Source organism: Pavona decussata, unplaced genomic scaffold (assembly GCF_977016875.1).
Source record: "Pavona decussata unplaced genomic scaffold, jaPavDecu1.1 SCAFFOLD_72, whole genome shotgun sequence".
Classification (NCBI taxonomy): Eukaryota; Metazoa; Cnidaria; class Anthozoa; order Scleractinia; family Agariciidae; genus Pavona; species Pavona decussata.
In genome coordinates, this window is record NW_028145491.1 from 36,534 (window position 1) to 58,014 (window position 21,481).

General features: G+C 38.9%; 1 protein-coding gene and 1 long non-coding RNA gene across 2 annotated transcripts in view; one reads left to right on the forward strand and one right to left on the reverse strand.

Moving 5' to 3' along the window:
* LOC146476760 (uncharacterized) overlaps positions 1-21,481 on the forward strand; it is a gene marked incomplete at its 5' end in the record, with an annotated part of 220,663 nt that overhangs the window by 26,413 nt on the left and 172,769 nt on the right. The window contains one exon of the mRNA XM_085113862.1: positions 7,939-8,267. Within this exon, the coding sequence (XP_084969988.1) occupies positions 7,939-8,267 (329 nt within the window). The remainder of the gene's footprint in view (positions 1-7,938; positions 8,268-21,481) is intronic.
* On the reverse strand, positions 9,002-9,652 carry LOC146476761 (uncharacterized). The gene is made up of 2 exons (XR_014865472.1): positions 9,513-9,652; positions 9,002-9,353 (listed from the first exon to the last, which is right to left on the reverse strand). It is a non-coding gene; the product is annotated as an uncharacterized LOC146476761 (long non-coding RNA).

Sequence of the window (21,481 nt, forward strand, 5' to 3'; positions counted from 1 at the left end):
ATCCTGGGGGTTTTATTTGGGCTAGACTTTTCAGCGGCTCTCCTGTTTGCTATCTCCGAGAGCGACAAGTAGCTGCATGGAAGGCAATCATTAAAGACTGAGTGTACCTAAATATTATTCTGTCTCTTAGCTAGATAATTTTATAAAAAACACGAACATTTTTTAACAAAGATAGCCAAGTGCTGAACCAAATCCTTCTTTCTGTCCTTTGCTGTAAATGGGATTTCATAGTTCTTTAGAATGTTCTTTAGCATTGAAACATTAAACCTTCCGGTACTCCTGCACGTCATCACTGACGTCACACTCCACTCCACCATCCAATATATATTGAATAAAAATAAGTGAAAAATATCCCTTGACCTGCCGCCTGGTCTTTTTTGTGACTTCACCGCCTGGGTGTCCTGTGCCCCTGTAACCTCACCACTGACGTGACACTTCACTCGTCCATACAATATATATTAAACAAATATGCCTTGTCCTGCCACTTGGGCTTCATATGACTCCATGTGACTCCTTAAACACACCTTGGCTTGCAGGCAAAGAACTGCCGACGACCACGACACGACCATTCACCATGAAATCCGGGTATTGCATGAAGTGGCGCGTCACGCTCGCGTGACGGGCCACTTAAAAATGCCTCCGTTCCTGCAGAAAACAAATGTTGCAGGTACCTCCAGGGGTCCAGCATAGGTCGGATTCGTTGGCACATTTGTGCGGCGTGGGAAAATCTCTATATGGTTTCGAAGATAGGACATTGGTTATCGCTAACATGGCTTCTTGTTTGGCACTTCTAGTGAAAAAAAAATTCTACCATGAATATAATGGTGATACCAAAGGAAATGTCTATAGAGGCTGTCATTACTCATAACGACCGAACAACACAGTGCATGCGGAATGTAAACTATATGTATTATACACGTGCTCTTGACTATAAAAAAAGATGTCATGCATTATTATTTGAGTTTTATCATCTTAGCTTTTATCGTCTTCAATCCAAATAAGGGTATGGGACGATGCTGTGGAGACGGTGTATATATAGGGAAGATAGAAATATACCCACCAGAATCAGTCAACAAAGGTAAAAAGTAGAAATGATCCCAGAAAGTCAATTTATTTCAAGTTAGTTGTATTACCTCCAGTCTGAACTTTCATCACAATCACTATTCGGCTAGTCTTCTTGGTCACGCAACCACGTCGCTACTTCAAGTTTCCCCTTATGCTTTTTTCGGCATGCCGTACAAAACGCTAAACCAGCGACAGAAAAAAAAGTAATAATTAATTTCTAAATGGATACTGAGACGAAAGGCAAAAAGTCCGTACTTAAAAATAGAATGAAAACATTTTAACAACTCACGCGAACCCACTTGTGCTGTTTTACCATACAGAGTATCTCTCTTGATGTTTTTAAATTTATCACTTTGTCGCCATCAACTCGTTTGATCTTCCCAGTATGTTCAGGATACTGGCAAGTTCGTGGAGGCTGCCAGTACCTGCCAAGATTATTTCTGTGCGTGGGACATATGTTCACCTCCTTGACCTTACTGCCTCCGATGTCAAATAGCCCGGCACGAGCCAGTATAACTTCAAATTCGGTCATCTTCTCGCTTGACAAATGGCAACTTCGCAGGTGATTAGAAATATCGCTGCAACATTCGCGAAGGAACACTGTGTCATGGTCACCTCTATTAGGACCACACTTGGTGTTCAACACAACGGAAAACGAGCAAATTTCGGTTTTCGACATTGTTCTCTTAGCGAATCACATGATCATCGATCGGTCCGGTACTACGTTGTTCTGATTAGTCATACTCACGAAGAGATTATTCATATTGTATATGTTTGATAGAGACACGTCTGTGTGTTACAACTATACTCAATAAAACGCATCTTTTTTTACACAATAACAAAAGACAGAGTCATAACACAAAACCCAGTTTGATTTGATGCTGTTTATTTTTTTAAAAATCAAGGAGAAAATTGGCCCATGTACAGTTATTCCTCATTTCCTGTTCGCAGACGGAAGTGTTTTTGCGGTCAGCGGTTATATCTAAACAAAGATGGACGACAACTTTCAAAAGCCTTTCTGCAACGTCCAAAAATCTTTCTCTGCAACTGATGATTGTTTGGTCGGCAGGGTGCCCGGTTGAATAACAGAACTAATTCCACGGAACTCTGTAGAGATGTTCAAGTTTTTAGCTAGCATGATCGTCGCCTGCAAGCGAACTAAAGAACACAGATCCCGTGTCACGATTTCCGTGACGCGCCATCAAATTTGCTGACAGTTAATCGGTGAAACATAAAGTCTTGGAAGCAAAACAGTGGAACTTTTAAGGTATGTTTTTAATTTTTTACCTTTTTAAAATGTATTTGTCTACTTTAAGTTGCGGTCACGACAGAAAAAGTCGAAATTTGTTGCCTTGGTATGCCATCGCTGTCACACAACATTTGTCGGAAAATAAGAGATTTGCCCAAAATTGTTGCGGACGTATCTTTTTGCAGTATAGAGATCCACTAAATATTATTCCGTAGTTTAAGGACACTATCCTAGTACTCTTTGAAAAAATACACGAGACTTCCAGAGTAAGTCAGAATTTTGAGAAATGTTTGTTTTTGTTGCAGCACTTGACACGCTCTGTGCACGAATCGTTAACATCGGTATGTTTGAGATGCCCTGCTTTTAAAAGTTCTCAATAATATGAGTTCTATATACCATATTTGTAAAGTAGTATAGTGTGTGTGTTCGTGGTATAAATGTAAGGTTTTTCGTATTAATATTTTTTCGGCGGCAAACATCCGTAAACGGGTTAATTTCGACTCGGTGAAAGGTCGATTTTTGTGGATTCGGGAGAGTGGAACGTTCGCCTCAAAATTTCGGGTCTTGTTAAGTTTAGAATCAAAAGAAATGTGTTTTCATTAATGTTATATCAACTTTGTCTGTTGCTGAAAATTTGAAGGAAATCGAACGATTGGCCCAGATTGACCGGTCGAATCTAACGCGGACTTTCTCTTAAGCTTGTCCAATATGGCAGTCCAACAACAAGATCCGCTCCAATACTTTATGCGCACGTAAAATGAAATATTTTGTCCACAAACGTGGTATAAACAAGATCAAAAATCCAGAAAGCGTAAACAGAGCGAAAAAAACGCCAAGGAAGGTCGCACTTATCTGGAAATAAGAAGTCAAATGCAAAAATACTATCGGCGCACACTGAACTTTCGAAAAATGAATATTTAGAAAATAGACGAGAAGGGTTATTAACTACTCTCTCGGAAATTACATTAGTATATGTTACATATAATAACGAAACAGCACGTTTGTCTGGCAAAAATGTTATGCTTAAGTTATCAGTTAACTTCAAAACTTAAATGTTTGGTTCAAGTTAATAGTTTTGATCTAAAATGGACAGAAATAGTTTACATTTTTATAAAAAAAATGTAGCTCAGATCATAAATTGAGCTAAAACTGTGATCCTGCACGGTAATCAATGGATAGATGTAAAAAGAAAGTGAACTCGAGCAATATTGTGACAGTGTAGATTACGTTACACTGTTGTAAGTAAATTACGTTACCACGTTTCAGTCCCTTTCCGGTATAGGCCTTATCACGGTTTTCGACGCCATTTTGACGAGTAGGCAAACAGGCTTGAAATAACAGTGTTTGTATGGAAATCCGACGTCAAATAATTTTCATAAAACATCGCTTCTTAAAAATTCATGAAATGGAAACTTTTAGCACTAGGAAAACGATTTTAAGAAAAAAAAATGTGGGATGTAGCTGTGCCAGAAAGCGTCCCGTCGTGTTTTGAGTTGTCCATACATTTTCCTGTATTTTTTCAGGCGAACTATTTTTAGTAGCAGTTCACGGCTGGTTCACTATACAGGCAAATGTATGGAAAGTTCAAAACACGACTGAACGCTTTCTGGCACAGCTACATCCCTCCAATCTTTTTTATTAAAATCCTTTTCCTAGTGCCAAAAGTTTCGATTCATGAATTTTTCAGAAGCGAAGTTTTATGAAAATCATTTGACATCGGATTCCCATGATATATATATATATATATATTTAGCCAGGCCTAAAAGCGGAGCTCCACAATAGAACTCTGCTTATTGTATGAACGTAATAACCTTATGAGTTCCTCATTAATTCTGCGGTTATATAGTACATTTTTAATGCATATGCAGCTAACTGCTCATCAACAATAACAATGTAAAACAGAGGGCAAAGTTACTGAATGCTGATTTGTTGTAACAGAGGGCAGTTTTTCGTAATTTTCCTTTCACCGAGGGCAAAATTACTTACTCCTGATTGGTCGAGCGGCGAAAATACCATCGTTTGCTATTTTTATCGATCTATGTTCGTGTGATTTCCAAGCGGTAGGGAGCTTCACAGCGCAGGTGAACAATTAACTGATGCCTAACTTTTGATTTATCGTTGTTAGTTTGCTCCTGAATTAAAGTTGTTTCTCTTTTAATCACATGTGTATAATGGGAACTGCTCTCGTCGGTTTTGTTTGTTTTGTACGCTACGAAAAAATTAAATAATTTGTTGGTTTGCTTGCGCCTTCGATGAGTGTTTTACTGACTGTTTTACGAAGTTCCTTGATAGTTTTAGCAACATTTTGCGCTCTGTGTTATAAAAGCGGAATTTAAATGGCTCAAAATGATATTTTCTGTTTTTATTATTGTTTTTAGTTTTTAAGATGATCGAGGCAAAACGGTTTGTGAACAGCCAACGCGCGCTACCGGCACTGTCACTGTCTAGTAAATTTTGCTTATCAAGAAGGCCGTAGGCTATAAACCTCAGAGAAAATGGATGCACTAACCAAAAAACACACTTCAAATATATCTTTGAGTAATAAATGAAAAAAGCACTTTGATAATTCATAGCAATAAGTACAGAAATAAACTAGACAACGATCTTTGAAAAATTCACAAAAAACAAGCGAATGAATGTTTTGCGTAAACTTTGTTTTGATGAAAATGAAATCACACTTTAATTTTACATTCGCTTTTAATGTTCTTTGAAAAGACTTTCAGTGAAAATTACTCACACATCTTAATCTTTGCGGTTTTATCCTACTGTTTTAAGTATTTTTGTTTGTTCTCTGTCAAGATTGTCAGAAATAAATGCTAAAATTAGAAATATATGCGAGAAAAACTTGTCACTAGTTTATGCCAATGATACAATGTTGGGAGACGTTTGTTTGACTGACTATTTTAGCTCAGAATCAAATTTTTTTAAATGAAGCAAAATGGGATGAGATTAGAAAATAAAACTCCAAGGGAAATAACGAACATGGACCGAAAAATGAGCTCAAAAGGCTGCTCTGAGGTTAAATAAGTGGCAGTGTCAACACTACAAGAAAAAAATCTCTTGCAAAAACAGCAAAGTTTTGTCAACAAAATCACATGAATATACTCGCCTCTTTGGAGAATATCCAGTCCTTTTATTCGATTGCTGATTTTTTCGTTCGTTTACAACGTTAAGTTTCACTTCAAGAGGAAAAATCCATCGCATCTTAATTTCATTTCATCGCGCCGGATTAGAGTAAAATAATTTCTTTTCAAGATTCGGCCGCTGTTTATGAAGTGCCGCCTCTAAAAGCTGCTAAAAGAATCGATTTGTCTCGACCCGCGATCCACCTTGCTCTTTCTCCCGCTGTTTGACGGCAAAATTGGACGAGATCAGAAAATAAAACTCCAAGGGAAATAACCAACATGGACCGAAAAAATGAGCTCAAAATAACTGTTCTGAAGTTAGCAGTATTAGCTTAAGCTTAAGTTAAACGGCGTGTCAAAACTGCAAGAAAACAATATCTTGCAAACCAGCAAACTAGCAAAGTTTTGTCAACAAAATTGCATGAATGTACTCGCCACTTCTGAGAATAACTAGTCCCTTTATTCCATCGCTGATTTTTTCGTTCGTTTTACAACGTTAAGTGAGCGAAACGTTTCACTTGAAGAGGAAAAATCCAACGTTTCGTGGCACCGGATCGGAGTAAAATGATTTCACTTCCAGATTCTGATGATGTGCCAGTCGATTTGTTTCTCCCGCCGCTAGTTGCCTTGCTCTTTCTCCTGCTGTTGGTCACATATAAAAATTGACTTTGTATCTTGTCATCTTCAAAATTATTTTTTGTTTTGTTTTGTTTTCTTCTCAAACGCAGTTGGCGATGCAACTTCCCGTTAAAGAAACGCGGCCGGCAGCGCAGTTGGCCATGCATTTTCCCGTCAAAAAACAACCCGGGTTACAGCACATACACTCATTTATGTAAGCCAATGTGAAACGAGACACTCAAACCCTGTGCCGCAACACGGGTTTTTTTTCTGCACCCTTTCCTGTTCTTTCTCTCTTTGTTCGTCATTCATGTTTCGCCTGTTTGCTACCGCTCTCAATCGCTCTCTCTGACGTCGAACTTCGCTTCTTCGTCGCCTGTTTTCTCGATCTTTTTCTATCTCCCTTTCTTTGCTTTACATGTTTGTAGAATTATTCATAAATTGAGTTTGTGTTTTGTCGTACAAGTCGTCTTCAAAATTATTATTATTATTTTTTCTCAAACGCAGTTGGCGATGCAATTTCCTGCCAAACAAACGCGGCCGGCAGCGCAGTTGGCCATGCATTTTCCCGCCGATTGATTTGCTGATTTGCAGCACAAGGTTTGAGTGTCTCATTTCATGTTGGCTTACATGGAGTAGCGTACGTATGTACGATGTACGGTCGGTCGGACGGAAGTGACGTCATAACCAAACCAAAATTGCTCGCACTGATGGGTTTACCAAAATCTCTTAGCTATGGAGCTCCGCCACAAACACTGTTATTTCAAGCCTGTTCGCCTACTCGTCAAAATGGCGTCGAAAACCGTGATAAGGCCTATTGTTCGGGCAAAGCTTACCAATCAAAAAGTCTGTTACTAAAATCTTCACTTTATAACGTTTATATTACTGGGGCTGTGGACTCAAACTTCCCAGAAGTAAAGAAATAAGAAATAAAATTAAAATAGTAAAATTTCTTACGGATAAAAATAGGAATTTGGTTGTAGAATTGTAGGGAAATTATTCCTGTCATATTTCATAATGACGAATTAAAACTATTTTTCTTGTATCTATGTTATCTAAAAATGCTAAAAACGACATTTTTAAAGGCATCTGTTTCACTATTTTTGTTTCGTTTCTTTTAGCAGTCCTAGAAAAAATGTATTTTTTGTCAAAGGAGGGGGGGGGGGGGGGGGGTTCGAACATTTTTTTCCTATAACTCAAAAAAACTACTACGTTTCTTGTCTAAATTTAGGAAACGAAAATGTGAATAATAGTCAATTCAAAAATTCTAGTGAAAAGTGGATCAGAAATACTTTTTTCCCGACTTTTCAAAGTGCTAATGGTCCCTGTTAGTTGAGAATGGGTCCAGGTCTCCTAACTGGACTGGATTTCTGAATCTTTGTAAGAGTGTAGAATTCTGGAATTCGCGGTAGATAAGTTGGCGTGAGAGATTTGTCAATAAAGTTTTCCTTGTAGAATTTCTTGATGAGTTGGTTGACTTTCAAGTAGTTTCAAGTAATAAGTAGAATACATGTTATTCTGAACGCTAATTTGGCTCCTCATTACGATCAAATTTGTTTCTTGGTTGAATTAGGCCCAAACGTTAAGCTGCGGTCAAGGAAGAACTTAACTGTTTTTGATAGCGCCGGTTTGCCGAAGTGGCTTCACAGAGGGTGGAACCTGCCGGAGGGGGTGTAGTCTCCTTCGCAGCCGTAACTGAGGTCGTCACACAACGCTAGTCCCCACTAGTTAGTAAGTGGGAAGGAAGGTTGCGCGACGACCCTAATAACGGCTGTGAAGGAGACTAGAAGGGGTGGAGTATTGGCACTAAGTTTGCACTAACTGGACTAAAACAAACCTTTCAATTCCGAGTTTATTTACACACAATTACATTTGTAACAGCCTGTCAAGGTGCCCTTGGTGTCGGAAATAGTCTGATCTCTGATGGGCAAATGAGTGCCTCTTCACAATGGGATGACAACTATGCAGCCAGTCAGGGCAGACTTGACTTTCAAGCCGCTTCAGGTAAAGGAGGCTCGTGGACAGCTCGCAGAAATGATATCCATCAATGGCTGCAGATTGATCTTGGAAATCAGCAAACCAAAGTAACACGTGTAGCAACACAAGGAAGGAATGGTCAAAATCAGTGGGTAAAAAAGTACAGACTGCAGTATGGTGAAGATGGTAAAAAGTTCCACTACTACAGGGAACAAGGAGAAAATGAAGACAAAGTGAGAAATGATTTATTCATCAAAACAATCAAAATAAATTCCTTAGTCTATTTATATCAGATTGAAAGAGACACCGGTTAAAAGATAACTGTTTTGACAAACACAATAATAACCTTCCTGATCACTTAACAGGAGTTCTTAAAGGGGAAGTATCACGGAAATTTTATGTCATTTCAAAACCCACAAATGGTTGTCTGACAACAGAAAATAATTGTCCAGTTTGGATATAAATTATCACCCTAGTACAAAAAAGTGTCGATTAGTGCCTCTGGCCTGAGACAGAATAGGTCGGAATGGATTAAAACTTGAAAAATGTTAGGCTAATGTTTTTCAAGTTTTCGTATTTTCTGTTTCCAAAATGTGCTAGAACAGAGTATGAGTTGTTCCTGTCAAGAATTGAGTTGATTTCTCTCCTCTCGTTGTTCTAGAATTATTTTGTAGCAAAGTGAAGGTCTCTTTTCACCATTTTTTACAAAAGAGGTCAAAAACCCCATGATACTTCTGCTTTAAGACTGAGTTCACGAGAGGACCAGGCAGGCGTGATACATGCCATATCTCCGATTTGGATGAAACTTGGCCAGATTAAAGTACTCATCCAAAAACTCAAACACACTGAGTTGGCCATCTTTGCGACTATTCCCTTGGGAGTTAGACCACCCCCTTCCCCCCTAGTTTTTGGCCTCAAATACCAAAAATTCCCCTTAAATTAGCATCAAAACTAAACTTTGCTCCTGTTTACAAAATATCACAAATTTTTCTTGTTGTTTCATGTGAATAACGATTGGACTTGTGTTAGCTTACGGTACCACTTACAAGCCATTTCGAGTGACAGCTGCCAATCAACACCTGTCAATACTTACCCATGTCACGAAAGATTTGAGAAAGTGGCAAATTAGCTCACATTGCGATCCAAATATCTCCGAAGTTCAACATTCTTTTTCAAACCAATTTGTACCACGGTTCAGACTCATCCTTATACTGATACAATCGCAAATAAAATTTTTGGCATCTGTTATTTTTCGGCGGCAACAGTCGTTCAATTCACGTGACCAGAAGCCGTTTTTAGCACAAAGTGAAGGATCAAACCTAAGAAAATAAAATGTTGCAGGATCAATATGTGATCGCAATTTAATGGAATAAATAACATCTGTAAATGCCATAAATATCCGTTACAGAAAGCCAAAGGTAATACTCATAGCAGTATTCCTCGAAATAACAGTAATAACACACGAATTCGACACTTACCGGTCTCAATATTGGAATCGACGCTTGTAATATTTGAGTTTTAAAGCATCAACGTGTCACATTGGAGCTTCCCTGGCCATCGTGCAGTTGTTTAGAATGTTATTGAAAGCCTCCTGAATCGTTGTGCTTCGCCTTACCGTTATTTTACATTATGCTAATTTAAGGGGAATTTTTGGTATTTGAGGCCAGAAACCAGGGGGGAAGGGGTTGGTCTAACTCTCAAGGGAATAGTAAGTAAGTAATTTATTTAGTGTCAAATACACAGGGGGTGGTCTCCCAGTCCCCCGAGCCACAGGCTCATGATATAAGTGTTTGACAGTATATAAAAAAAAGATAATAACTACTAATTAAATTAAAAAGTAACATCTAAATATAAATAAATAAAAATAAATCGGGTCAGAGACAATTGCTGCATTGACAGCCGTTAAAATTTAACTTAGTTAAAAGTCTCCGAAAGGATGATGCATTAGGTGCGTTTTTTACAGCAGATGGCAACTGGTTCCAGATGTGTGAGATCATGTACGCATATGAGCCATGAAGGAATCTACTATTGTATGAAGTTTGTACAACATTTAGACCATTGCTTCTAAGATTATATGGTGTAACTCGGGATTTGAATAAATTGGCTACATAGCCTGGACCATTCTCCCTGAAACATTTAAAAAATATCATCAAAGATTGTTGTATGCGTCTATGTTCCAATGTATTCATGTCTGCCATCCTAAGAATTGATTCATAATCAGTACTTTTCCCCATGTTCATTATAGTTCGTAGACCATAATAGTTCGCATCTTCCAGTTTCTTGTTAAGTGTTTTACCTATACCCATAAGTAAAGAGTTGCAGTATTCAAAATGTGATAATACAAAGCTCTTATAAAGAAGCAACATAGTGTTTGCCGGTACTAAGCGCTTAAGGCGGCGAAGTGCGCCTATCTTAGAATATACTTTCTTCAGCATGATACTTATATGTTCTTTAAAAGATAATTTGTTATCTAAACATATTCCTAGGATCTTTAAGTAGTTGTTAATATCAACGGGAGTGCCGGCAAACTCCAGGTCATATCGATAGGATGAGTTCCCAAGGATCATCGCTTGGGTCTTGTCCTCGTTAGCCTGTAGATAGTTAGAGGCAAACCAGGAAGATAGCTTTGCCATGTCTTGGTTTAATAAATGTTGAAGAACAACTGGGCTATAATCCGCCGTATATTGAGTTGTATCATCTGCATAGAGGCGGAGGGAAGAAACGGTGACAGTTTCGTTTATGTCATTCATAAAGATGTTAAATAGTAGAGGACTAAGAAGACTTCCCTGTGGAACGCCACATCGTACCGGCGACCAGCTAGAGCACTTGTTATTGCATATCACCCTTTGCTTGCGGCCATGCAGATATGATCTTAAGAGTTGAAGAGCCGGTTCCTGAACGCCATAGGCCTTTACTTTTGCAAGCAGTAGATTGTGGCATATACAGTCAAAAGCCTTGGACAGATCGATGGCAATCACACCCATCTCCTTCTTTTCGTCAAGGGCGTTTCTCCAATCATCCGTCAGCTTGATCAGCGCCGTAGCGCATGAGTGTCCCTTGAGGAAGCCTGACATGTTCGATGAAAGTGTAGGTGCGAAAGAGGCATACAGCTGGTCAAACATTACTTTTTCGAAAAGTTTCGAAATTGCAGGGAGGACACTGACTGGTCGATAGTTGTTCTTGTTGGTTGCTTCATCCTTTTTATGGATAGGAGTGACATTGCTCATTTTCCAATCACTTGGAAGAGTACTTGTACGAATACAATAGTTAAACAGATTTGTCAGAGGTGTAGCCATGGCTGCAGTAGATAGTTTCAGAATCTTTGGAGAAAGGCCATCATGGCCAGTAGCTTTCTTGTGATTTAACTTAAGTAAGTTGTCTGTTATGACTTCCAATAGTCGCAAAGATGGCCAACTCAGTGTGTTTGAGTTTTTGGGTGAGTACTTTAATCTTGCCAAGTTTCATCCAAATCGGAGATATGGCATGTATCACGCCTGCCTGGTCCTCTCGTGAACTCAGTCTTAAAGATGCACCAAAATGAAGGTTGGTCAGAGTAATTATTTAACATATATACAAGACTCCTGCTAGCTTTCCTGAATCAATCTTTAGAAAATGTGGAGAATTAATTGAGATGGACACTAGCCTTTCTAGATTGCACACGTGAGGATTATTTTGTTGGGAACCATCTTGAATTTCGAAAGACTGTGATAGCGTTATTAGATCGAGTTGACTTGTACAGAGTGTGCTATGGAAAAAAAAGACAAATCCAATGGAGCACTTAAAAAGGCTTTAAAGTTCTTCCCTGGTATTGAACTAAAAAAGAACAAGAATCGTGTCTTATTTTTTTTAAAAAAAGGTGTTGACAGGTCAACACGACTCCTGTACAGTTCGTACGTGATATTTAGCTTTAAATAGAAAGTCTTTAAGAGAATTCTTCTTGCATGTTTGCCGCTTCTATATCGGTCTTTTCACCAATTTAGCTTCTTGTATGTTTGCAGCGGATTAACATAATGAGTAATTTGGAGTGTTTGTATGATAGACTGAACAAAAGCAACTGTCGCATGTTTTGTGTTTTAATATCAAAGGTCATTTCTGAGTTACGAGGATGTTGTGTGGCTTATCACGGCTATCTGTCTTTTGATTAGTAACGGTTGCGTTTTTGTCATCGCTTCTTCCCGTTCTCATTGAACTGTGAGGTTTGTATTTCCCCCCTGTAATGAAGCTGTATCTAGTCGCGAATTCTGCTCAGTGGATGCTCAACAGAAAATATTCTGTTTGCAAAGCTTCAGTAGCCATATTCGGTGTTTTCTAAAGCAAGTCTGCAGTTTCGATTCTTTTGTGAATCTCATCAGTTGCTCCAAGAGAGTCTTTCGCAATGCAACGGTAATCGCCGACATGACATTTGCATGACCGTTTTTTTGATTGGCTACTCTTTGCGGCCAAGCGTCATGCTCATCTAGGGGGCGGAATACTCGTCTCAGTGCTTTCGTGTCAGCCTTTTCTTCCCTTTTCCCCTTCCTCTCTTCCTCCTTCCCTCCCCCGAAAAGCCTGATACTCAGGCTAGATAAATTTGGAGTTGCATGTTGGACATACATTTCCTTTTAGTGAGAAACCAAACAGAGCTGTATGACTGCGCTATTTTTATTAAATATAGCATAACCAACTTTTTATAGTTTCTTACTTTTTATCTCACTGATTTAGGAGTTTGTTGGAAACACAGACCAGAATGGTGTTGTTTATCAAAAGCTCAATCCGCCAATGAGGGCACGTTACATTCGTTTCCGACCAACAGCTTGGCATGGCCTGATATCAATCAGGGTCGAACTCTTTGGATGCAAAGGTGAAGAATGTGTAGTCTAAAACGGTTCTCCTTGCGATTCAAGCAAATTTTTCTTCTGGAAATTTTTAGTAAGGCTTTAAATACAAGAGCAGTTCCAGTTTCTAGTTATCAGATTCAAAGTTACGGAACATTATTGCGAGTGAACTGCAATATTGTTGTGTTGTGAAGGGGAAAACGTACATCCTTTGGCGTCAAAAGGGTACAAAAACGGCAGGGCTTTTTCCCTTTGTTACATCATCAATCACGATGCATCTGCTCCCGTTGTGGCATCAAAACAGCAATCAAATTGCTCTGGCTGAAAGAAAAATCACCGTTAGATTATGGATACGATTCGAAGTCGCGCTTGAAATTGTCGCAACAGTGGGTGCATAAAATCGACATTGTATAGAACTACTTTTATCATACCACCTAATTATTATGTTTAATTATTCCTTCCTTACTAATGGCAAGTACATCAGTTTGAACTCTAAGCCCTTTTCAAATGTAACCCGCGATAACAGTTCAGTAACATGATGTCGTAACCTGACATGCAAAAAATTCTAATGTCCTTATTAAGTCTGGGAATGATGAAAACGTTGCTGTTTCAGTGCATAACGACGTATGCACTTTTGTAGTTAAATTGATTGTAAAGTAAATAAATTAAGGGCATATAAGATGGTCAAGATGAGAAATTTTAAAATTCCAGCACGGTGTCAAATCCTTTGAATGTCCTGCATTGCACTTGGTGACGTAAATACTGTAGTGTTGTTACCTAATATGGTAGTGCTCTTAGTATTCAAAAATCCCGGATGTAAGCACGAGGAGCGGTTGTAAACAAGAAAGCACTCGTTGTCATATAACAGAGGGCCCTTTCCCTTTTCAAATCCTCATATAGAAAGTATAAATCACACTTCTATTTTTTTTTTCAAGATAAAAAGAATGTCTATAAAAATAGCGGGATTCGAACCCGCGCCGTCGAATCACCAGGTAACCACTAGACTAGCGACGGCTCGCTGCCAGAACTTACAACTTTTTGGCTACGTATCCTAACCCCCAACATAAATGCTAACCGTTAAGCTAACCGGGGAGGTAACCTGACTGCTATTCAGGCTAACTGGAATGCTTTTTAGGCGAACCAGAGTGTTTTTTAGGCTAACCTTGGTGCTATTCGGGCTAACCAGGGTGCTATTTAGGCTTACCAGAGATTCACTTCATGTAATTCTAACTAAATGTCCAAGGGACCTCTCATCTATCCCCTCCAGTGCTTACCTTAAAACAGGCGTGCAGGCTTGAGTTCGATAATAAATAGTAGCTCTCGAACTTGGCTCCTGTCTTTGGCAACGCCATTACATTGGCGACGAGGATGTTCAGATAACCACAGCGGATGATTTTAACCTTTATTTATACCGCAAACGCGTGAAACATGGCCACAGCGCTACCCATGTTCCCTAAGTTTGACGTATCTGAAACAAGCACAAAAGCTGAAAGATGGAAGAAGTGGCTCTCGAGATTCCGAAACCTACTCGTCGCAATGAACGTGTCAAGCAAGGCAAGACAGCGAGCTCTGTTACTCCATTATGCCGGCGCAGCTACGATCAAGATTTTTGACACGCTGCAAGACACTACACTAGGAGACCGCGAAGATCCGTTCGAGATAGTCGTACAAGCTCTGACAAACTACTTCACTCCCAGACAAAATCGTGAGTACGAAATCTATCTTTTCCGTCAAGCTAAGCAAAAAAACAATGGGACTATTTCAGCGTTTCACACCAGGCTAAGGCAGTTAGCAGTAACCTGTAAATTTGATGATGTAGATCGTGAGATCAAAACCCAAATAGTCCAAAGCTGTAGTTCTCACAAGCTGCGCACAAAAGCGGGTGTCTACAAACCGAAGACCAAAGACCGAAGTTTTGCCCGCATCAAACTACAAAACAAGGACCCTCGCTAAAACGCTTTATTTGACGCTTAAACATTGAAATCAAAGGGGTCTTCGTTTTGTAGTTTTTCCCGCCAGAAAGTACAAAACGAAGACCCTCGCTAAAACGCTTTATTTTACGCTAAAACATTGAAATCAATGGGGGTCTTCGTTTTGTAGTTTTGTCCGCCCAAAACTACAAAACGAAGATCCTCGCTAACAATTAAATCTTCAAATCTCAAAACACCGTTTCCGTCTTAAAATGGCTTCGTGCAAAACTCAAACAACTGCAGTGAAACTTTAAATGGAACGAATTATTTAATATGGAGCAGCCAACAACATAAGGCGCGCCTGCACGGAACCAATAGCTAAGAGATTTTGGTAAACCCATCGGTGCGAGAAATTTTGGTTTGGTTATGACGTCACTTGCGTCCGACCAAGCGACCGCCCGACCATACATACGTAGGTTACGCTCCTCCATGTAAGCCAATGTAAAATGAGACACTCAAAAAAATGTGCTGCAGCGCGCTTTTTTACGGCGGGAAGTTGCATCGCCAACTGCGTTTTAGAAAAAATCATAATAATGATAATTTTGATAGAATACAAGGTCAATTTTTGTGACCAGAAGTGGGAGAAAGAACAATACGACTAGCGGCGGGAGAAACAAATTGGCTAGCACATCATCAGAATCTTGAAGTGAAATCATTTTACTCCGATCCGGCGCGACAAAACGTTGGATTTTTTCCTCTTGAAGTGAAACGTTTCGATCACTTAACGTTTACGAGGCTGTCCGCGTAAGAACGGATAAGGCAAATTTCGGCTTTTCACCGATTTCGCTGATTTTTTTCTATAAACATCAATCATTATATCCCATAAACAAATATCACATTTACTGAGCTCAATGCGATTTTTTTCGTTGTTGACGAGACGGTTTACAAGGTGACCTCAAAACTACCCCAATTTACCTTTGGGGATTCTAGGATTTATCTATACATTGCCGGTGCTGCCAAAACGTCATTCCTTGCTCAAACAGCTTGAATATTTTACACATTGAAGTTCCGTTTGTCAATAATAATTTAAATGTTTAACTTTTTTTATTTGCGAAATTCTGACTGAGTTACAATTTTTTAAAATATCTCCTCCTAAACTTCAGAACGCATTAAACGTGACATACATGTAGTTGAAGCCTTAGGCTTTTTTCACAAAAGTGGGACCTGACTTAGGGTCAAGTCTATTTTAACTCAAAAGCACTAACACCGATCTACTAATGTATGGGATAAAATTTGTGGGCACTTTACGCTGCGTGCCGTACAGAGCTCCGCGATTTCCCTAATATTCACGGATTTCAATCGAAACTAAACATAAAGCCGTCAGACCGATAGACACATTTCTGAACCGAACTCTTTTCGAAATACAATAATAATCACTAGGTAAATATTTCTGGGCATTTAGCCATATTTTAGAGAAGATCTATCCTTTTATTAGTATTTTAAATGAAACCTCTTTGAGCTGTTTTTCTTTTCCACGATGTGCTATAGCAGTGTTTGTTTTGCGTGACTGACAGTTGTTCATTTCAAGGTACATACTCAATATATTTAAAGCGTTACCTTTCTTGTATGTATTAATAAAATCAGTGTTTAAAAATTCTCTCCAAGACAAAGAATCAGCTGGGGAACAAGTTCCTTTCTCCCTCTAATAGTATGTGAACTGGTTTCTTTACGTTTTGTGACGCAGTGTTTATTTATCAACGTATTAAGACACTGTCGTTCATTCTAGTCTTATTCAATTAAAACCCAGACGTGTTTCAATTTGAATATTTTGTCAAAACCCTCCTAGCACATACCGAAAGGTCGGTATTACTTAAAAATGTCTGCTATTCCATCCAGTTGTTTCCTGCATGAAAATATAGACACATTGTGGATCCTTCAGAGACAAGGAGAGCTTTCTTTTGCTTTCTGAAAGCAACTTAAATATATCGGCGCATTTGGCGAGCTGTCACTTATCTAAATGCGGCGATATTACCGAAGAAGAGTTGATCTTGAGAAAAGAGCGGGTATTCGTGGCTCGTCAGCGACCCAGCTTGCGAGCTTGCCTATCTGCCCGAGTTTTTTCGCCGGGATTTATTAGGAACATTTTGGCGAGCGTGTTTGTCCTTGCAGCAAGAAGTGTAGATAGCTAGGTATATAGATGCAAAGACAAAATCATTGACATAAGTTCTCTCATCCATAGAATAGGATAAACACAGATTGCGTTAAATATTACAGGTAATACTTGAGATGGATGGTGAACAGGTGAAAACGTTTTTTTTAAGGTCAAACGCTTAAAGCGTTTAATATATCAATTAACCTCGACCGCAAATTGATTAAAAGTGTAGTTTTTCGAAGAATGACGGCTCATCGACACAGTTTTTCTTGTGCTTTCATATCCTTTCCAATTGCTTCAAAAGAGCTCCAACGGCAATCCTGACTCAAAAGACTAATCTACTTGCGTTTGAAACCAGGTAAAAAGAAAACGCACTCTGACACTCGGTGCATTCATACCTTGAAATCACGTGTTTTTAAGTTATTCGGTTTTCCTTAGAAATTATACGTTCACTGGCGAGATAAACATTGTGAAAGTAGAAACCTGATATAAGCCTTAATGGAAACGGCGGACGGAGAAAAATACACCACAGCCTAAGGGATAATCGTGCTCACGCGAACCAACAGCGGCGATTTTGCCAAACAAAAGAATTATTTCAACGACCACTCCAGTTAACTTGTCTCCCCGCCACACTTATAATCTTCCCAGCAAGTGTACTGGCACGACTTTGCCGCTCGCCGAAACTTTCCAAATAAATGTCCATGTCTCAGGCACATAGTCCAGCCCGCAAACCGGGTCGCTGACGAGCCACGAGTACCCGCTCTCTTCCCAAGACCAGCTCTGCTTCGGTAATATCGCCGTATTTTGCTAAGTGACAGCTCGCAATGTGCGGATAAATAAACACTGCCTCACAAAACGTAAAGAAACCAGATCACATACTATAAGAGGGAAAAAGGAACTTTTACCCCAGCTGATTCTTTTGTCTTGGAGAGAATTTTTAACTACTGATTTTATTAATACATACAAGAAAGGTAACGCTTTAAATTGAGCGTAGAATGAATATTGAATATACCTTACTATACGAAATTAACAATGCACTTTATTAACGCGATTTTACAAAATTCGCGTTAATTTAATATATCTTAATTAGTGTCGATGTAAATTTAATGCTATTTTACAACATTGTTATTTTAAAACACCTTTATTTTATTACAAAACCTTATTAGTTCATGACTCCTCTATTGGCTCTTCAGGGTCACTATCTTTTGAATTAATAAGGTCTAGTTAGGCTTCAAAACCAAATTTTCGGCTTTAAAAAAAAAACTTAGAAACATCCGTGCACTTGTTTTGGAAGGTTTTATTGACGGAAGCCAAAACGCAGTTTGGCATTCAGAATGTTAAGTGCGAGTTTGCAGTATTATCAAAAATTGCAGTAAATAAAGCAAGATGCTTATCGAAAAATTCGCGTTAATTTAGTGTAACGTAAATTTTCTTCGAGTTGTCAACGTGCATTGTTAATTTCCTTTAATAAGGTATGTCTTGAGATGAACAACTGTCAGTCACGCAAAACAAACACTGCTACAGCACATCGTGAAAAATAAAAAAAGCTCAAGAGGTTTCATTTAAAATACTAATAAAAGGATAGATCTTCTCTAAAATATGGCTAAATGCCCAGAAATATTTACCTAGTGATTATTATTGTATTTCGAAAAGAGTTCGGTTCAGAAATGTGTCTATCAGTCTGACGGCTTTATGTTTAGTTTCGATTGAAATCCGTGAATATTAGGGAAATCGCGGAGCTCTGTACGGCACGCAGCATAAAGTGCCCACAAATTTTATTCCATACATTAGTAGATCGGTGTTAGTGCTTTTGGGTTAAAATAGACTTGACCCTACGTCAGGTCCCACTTTTGTGAAAATAGGCTTTAACTACATGTATGTCACGTTTAATGCATTCTGAAGTTTAGGAGGAGGTATTTTAAAAAAATTGTAACTCAATCAAAATTTCGCAGAAAACAAAAGTTAAACATTTAAATTATTATTGACAAACGGAACTTCAATGTGCAAAATATTTAAGCTGTTTGAGCAAGGAATGACGTTTTGGCAGCACCGGCAATGTATAGATAAATCCTAGAGTCCCCAAATAATAAGGCTTTATTCAATCTGATCAATGTAACATCGATACCATGAACAGGAGATACCAGAGGTTATCCCTATCGAGGGTATCCCCTTTTAAATCAACGCAATTCAAATCAACTCAACTAAACACAACACAAATCAAATCAAATCAAATGTTAGTTTTTGAGGAGAGGGGAAAACCGGAGTACCCGGAGAAAAACCTCTCGGAGCAGAATAGAGAACCAACAAACTCAGCCCACTTATGACGCCGAGTCCGGGAATCGAACCCGGACCACATTGGTGGAAGGCGCGTGCTCTACCACTGCGCCAACCCTTCTCCCCAACCCTGCTCCGTTTTCGTATTATAATAGGATAATCGCTTTGAAGTTTTCCATAGCAGAACTTAAGTCCAGCTTCAAAGCATAAAGTGTTAAGTCTGGTCAATGAAAGTCACTGAGTGCTACTTTGCCGTGTTTCTCTTTATTACATATAGTCTAATTTAAGTGTGGATGGGATCTGAAAAAGTGTTCATTTTACTGAAAACTGTTGAGCAGTTAGTTTCTGTTGCTAATCAGTGACATGTCATTACCAGACTCAACACTCAACACGCTCAAATTAATAATAATAATAATAATAATAATAATAATAATAATAATAATAATAATAATAATAATAATAATAATAATAATAATAATAATAATAGGTAAATGGTAAATGTAAATGGGTAGTTTTGAGGTCACCTTGTAAACTGTCTCGCCAACAACGAAAGAAATCGCATTGAGCTCAGTAAATGTGATATTTGTTTATGGGATATAATGATTGATGTTCATAGTAAAAATCAGCGAAATCGGTGAAAAGCCGAAATTTGCCTTATCCGTTCTTACGCGGACAGCCTCTTAGTTTAAGCTTAAGCTTAATACTGCTTACTTCAGAACAGTCTTTAAAGAGCTCATTTCTTTTCGGTCCATGTTCATTATTTCCCTTGGAGTTTTATTTTCTTATCTCCTCCAAATTTTACCTTAAACACGGAACGGATAAGTGTTAGGGTTAGGGGTATAGTTTATTTGGGGTGATTTTCCGCCGTTCCGTGTTTAAGGATTTGGGGTGATTTTTCACCAATCCGCCGTTCCACCGTTTCGGCTTTTAAGGTACCTGATCTTGAAGTGAATCATTTTACTCCGATCCGGCGCGGCGAAGCCTTGGATTTTTCCTCTTGAAGTGGAACGTTTCGCTCACTTAACGTTGCAAAACAAACGAAAAAATCAGCAATGGAGTCATGAGAAGACACAGTTGAAGTCTACTGTAAGTACGACTTCACGGTTCCTTGAGGCGTCTGTAATCTCATTCAATATGTCATAGAATGAACGGCTCATGTTATTCTCACTTCTTTCTTTGCGATCTGGACAGTGTTTTTGAATATCGTAACTCGATACAAAATTACCGCAGTACTTCTCATATAAGAAGATGGCGAGAATAAACTCGAACAAATAAGTTTGTGGCATGATGGTGCTCACGTACATACCGTCTAATGGGAGGTACCGTGCAATTTCAGCGCAAATTGATCATGTCGATCAAAAAATATCTATACCTATAATTACATAAAAGGTACGCGTCGGTAAAATACCAAGATCGTATGACGCTTTGTTTGTCCGCGTACTTTGTTTTGTAATGAATCAACAAGATCGATTTTCGCGAATTTCGCTGCAATTACATGGTGAATAAATATAAGACTGACTTTCGTCAGATGTGACTCCTCTGCATCCTGTGCACAAAGGTCGCAAACTAATCGCCATCCTTTAGATCTACTAGTTGTACATTTACTTCCGGAACAAAGCTTTACCAGCTAATGTTTTCTATTGTTGTGCGATAAGCCGCTGTCTCTTCGAATTTGGATAATAAGTATCACTGTGTGGAAACGCAGGCACATATACAAGTATCTTGAACCGCAATCGCGGAATTATATTACAGTACTGTTTAGCGGGAACGAGAGGAAAGCGCGCCCTTCCAAAATTGTGATCGATCATGCCACGAAAGTCGCGTGAAAGTTCATTAGAGGAAAAAAAGAAAGATACGCAAAGCAAGGAACAAAAGGAAGTGATTGCTAATGGCCGCTAATGAAAGGGAGGCCAGAAAAATGCGAAGACAAACGAATGAGAGACGTATTCTTCTACTAAGGAATTGGTGCATGTTAATTATGAGAAACGGTAGCCATTGAAAAAAAGGAAATACAAGGGACAGAACCAAGGTAAGGCTCGCTTAGCCAAGAAGACATAAGTTATCACGGAAGAGCATTTGTCTAGACAACCATAATTTTGAATATTCAATCTTCACGTGAACACGACTGAGGCAACCTCCTTCCCAGGGCATTTTCCCTAGCTTGGGTAGGGAAAAGGCCCAGGGAACGAGGTTGGTTCCGGGGGTAGGCGTCATAACATTCATAGTGTAGGAGAGCGGCCCTCAAAATTCCACTCCTGAACCTACGATGAAATGGTAGATCCATATTCACTCTCAGA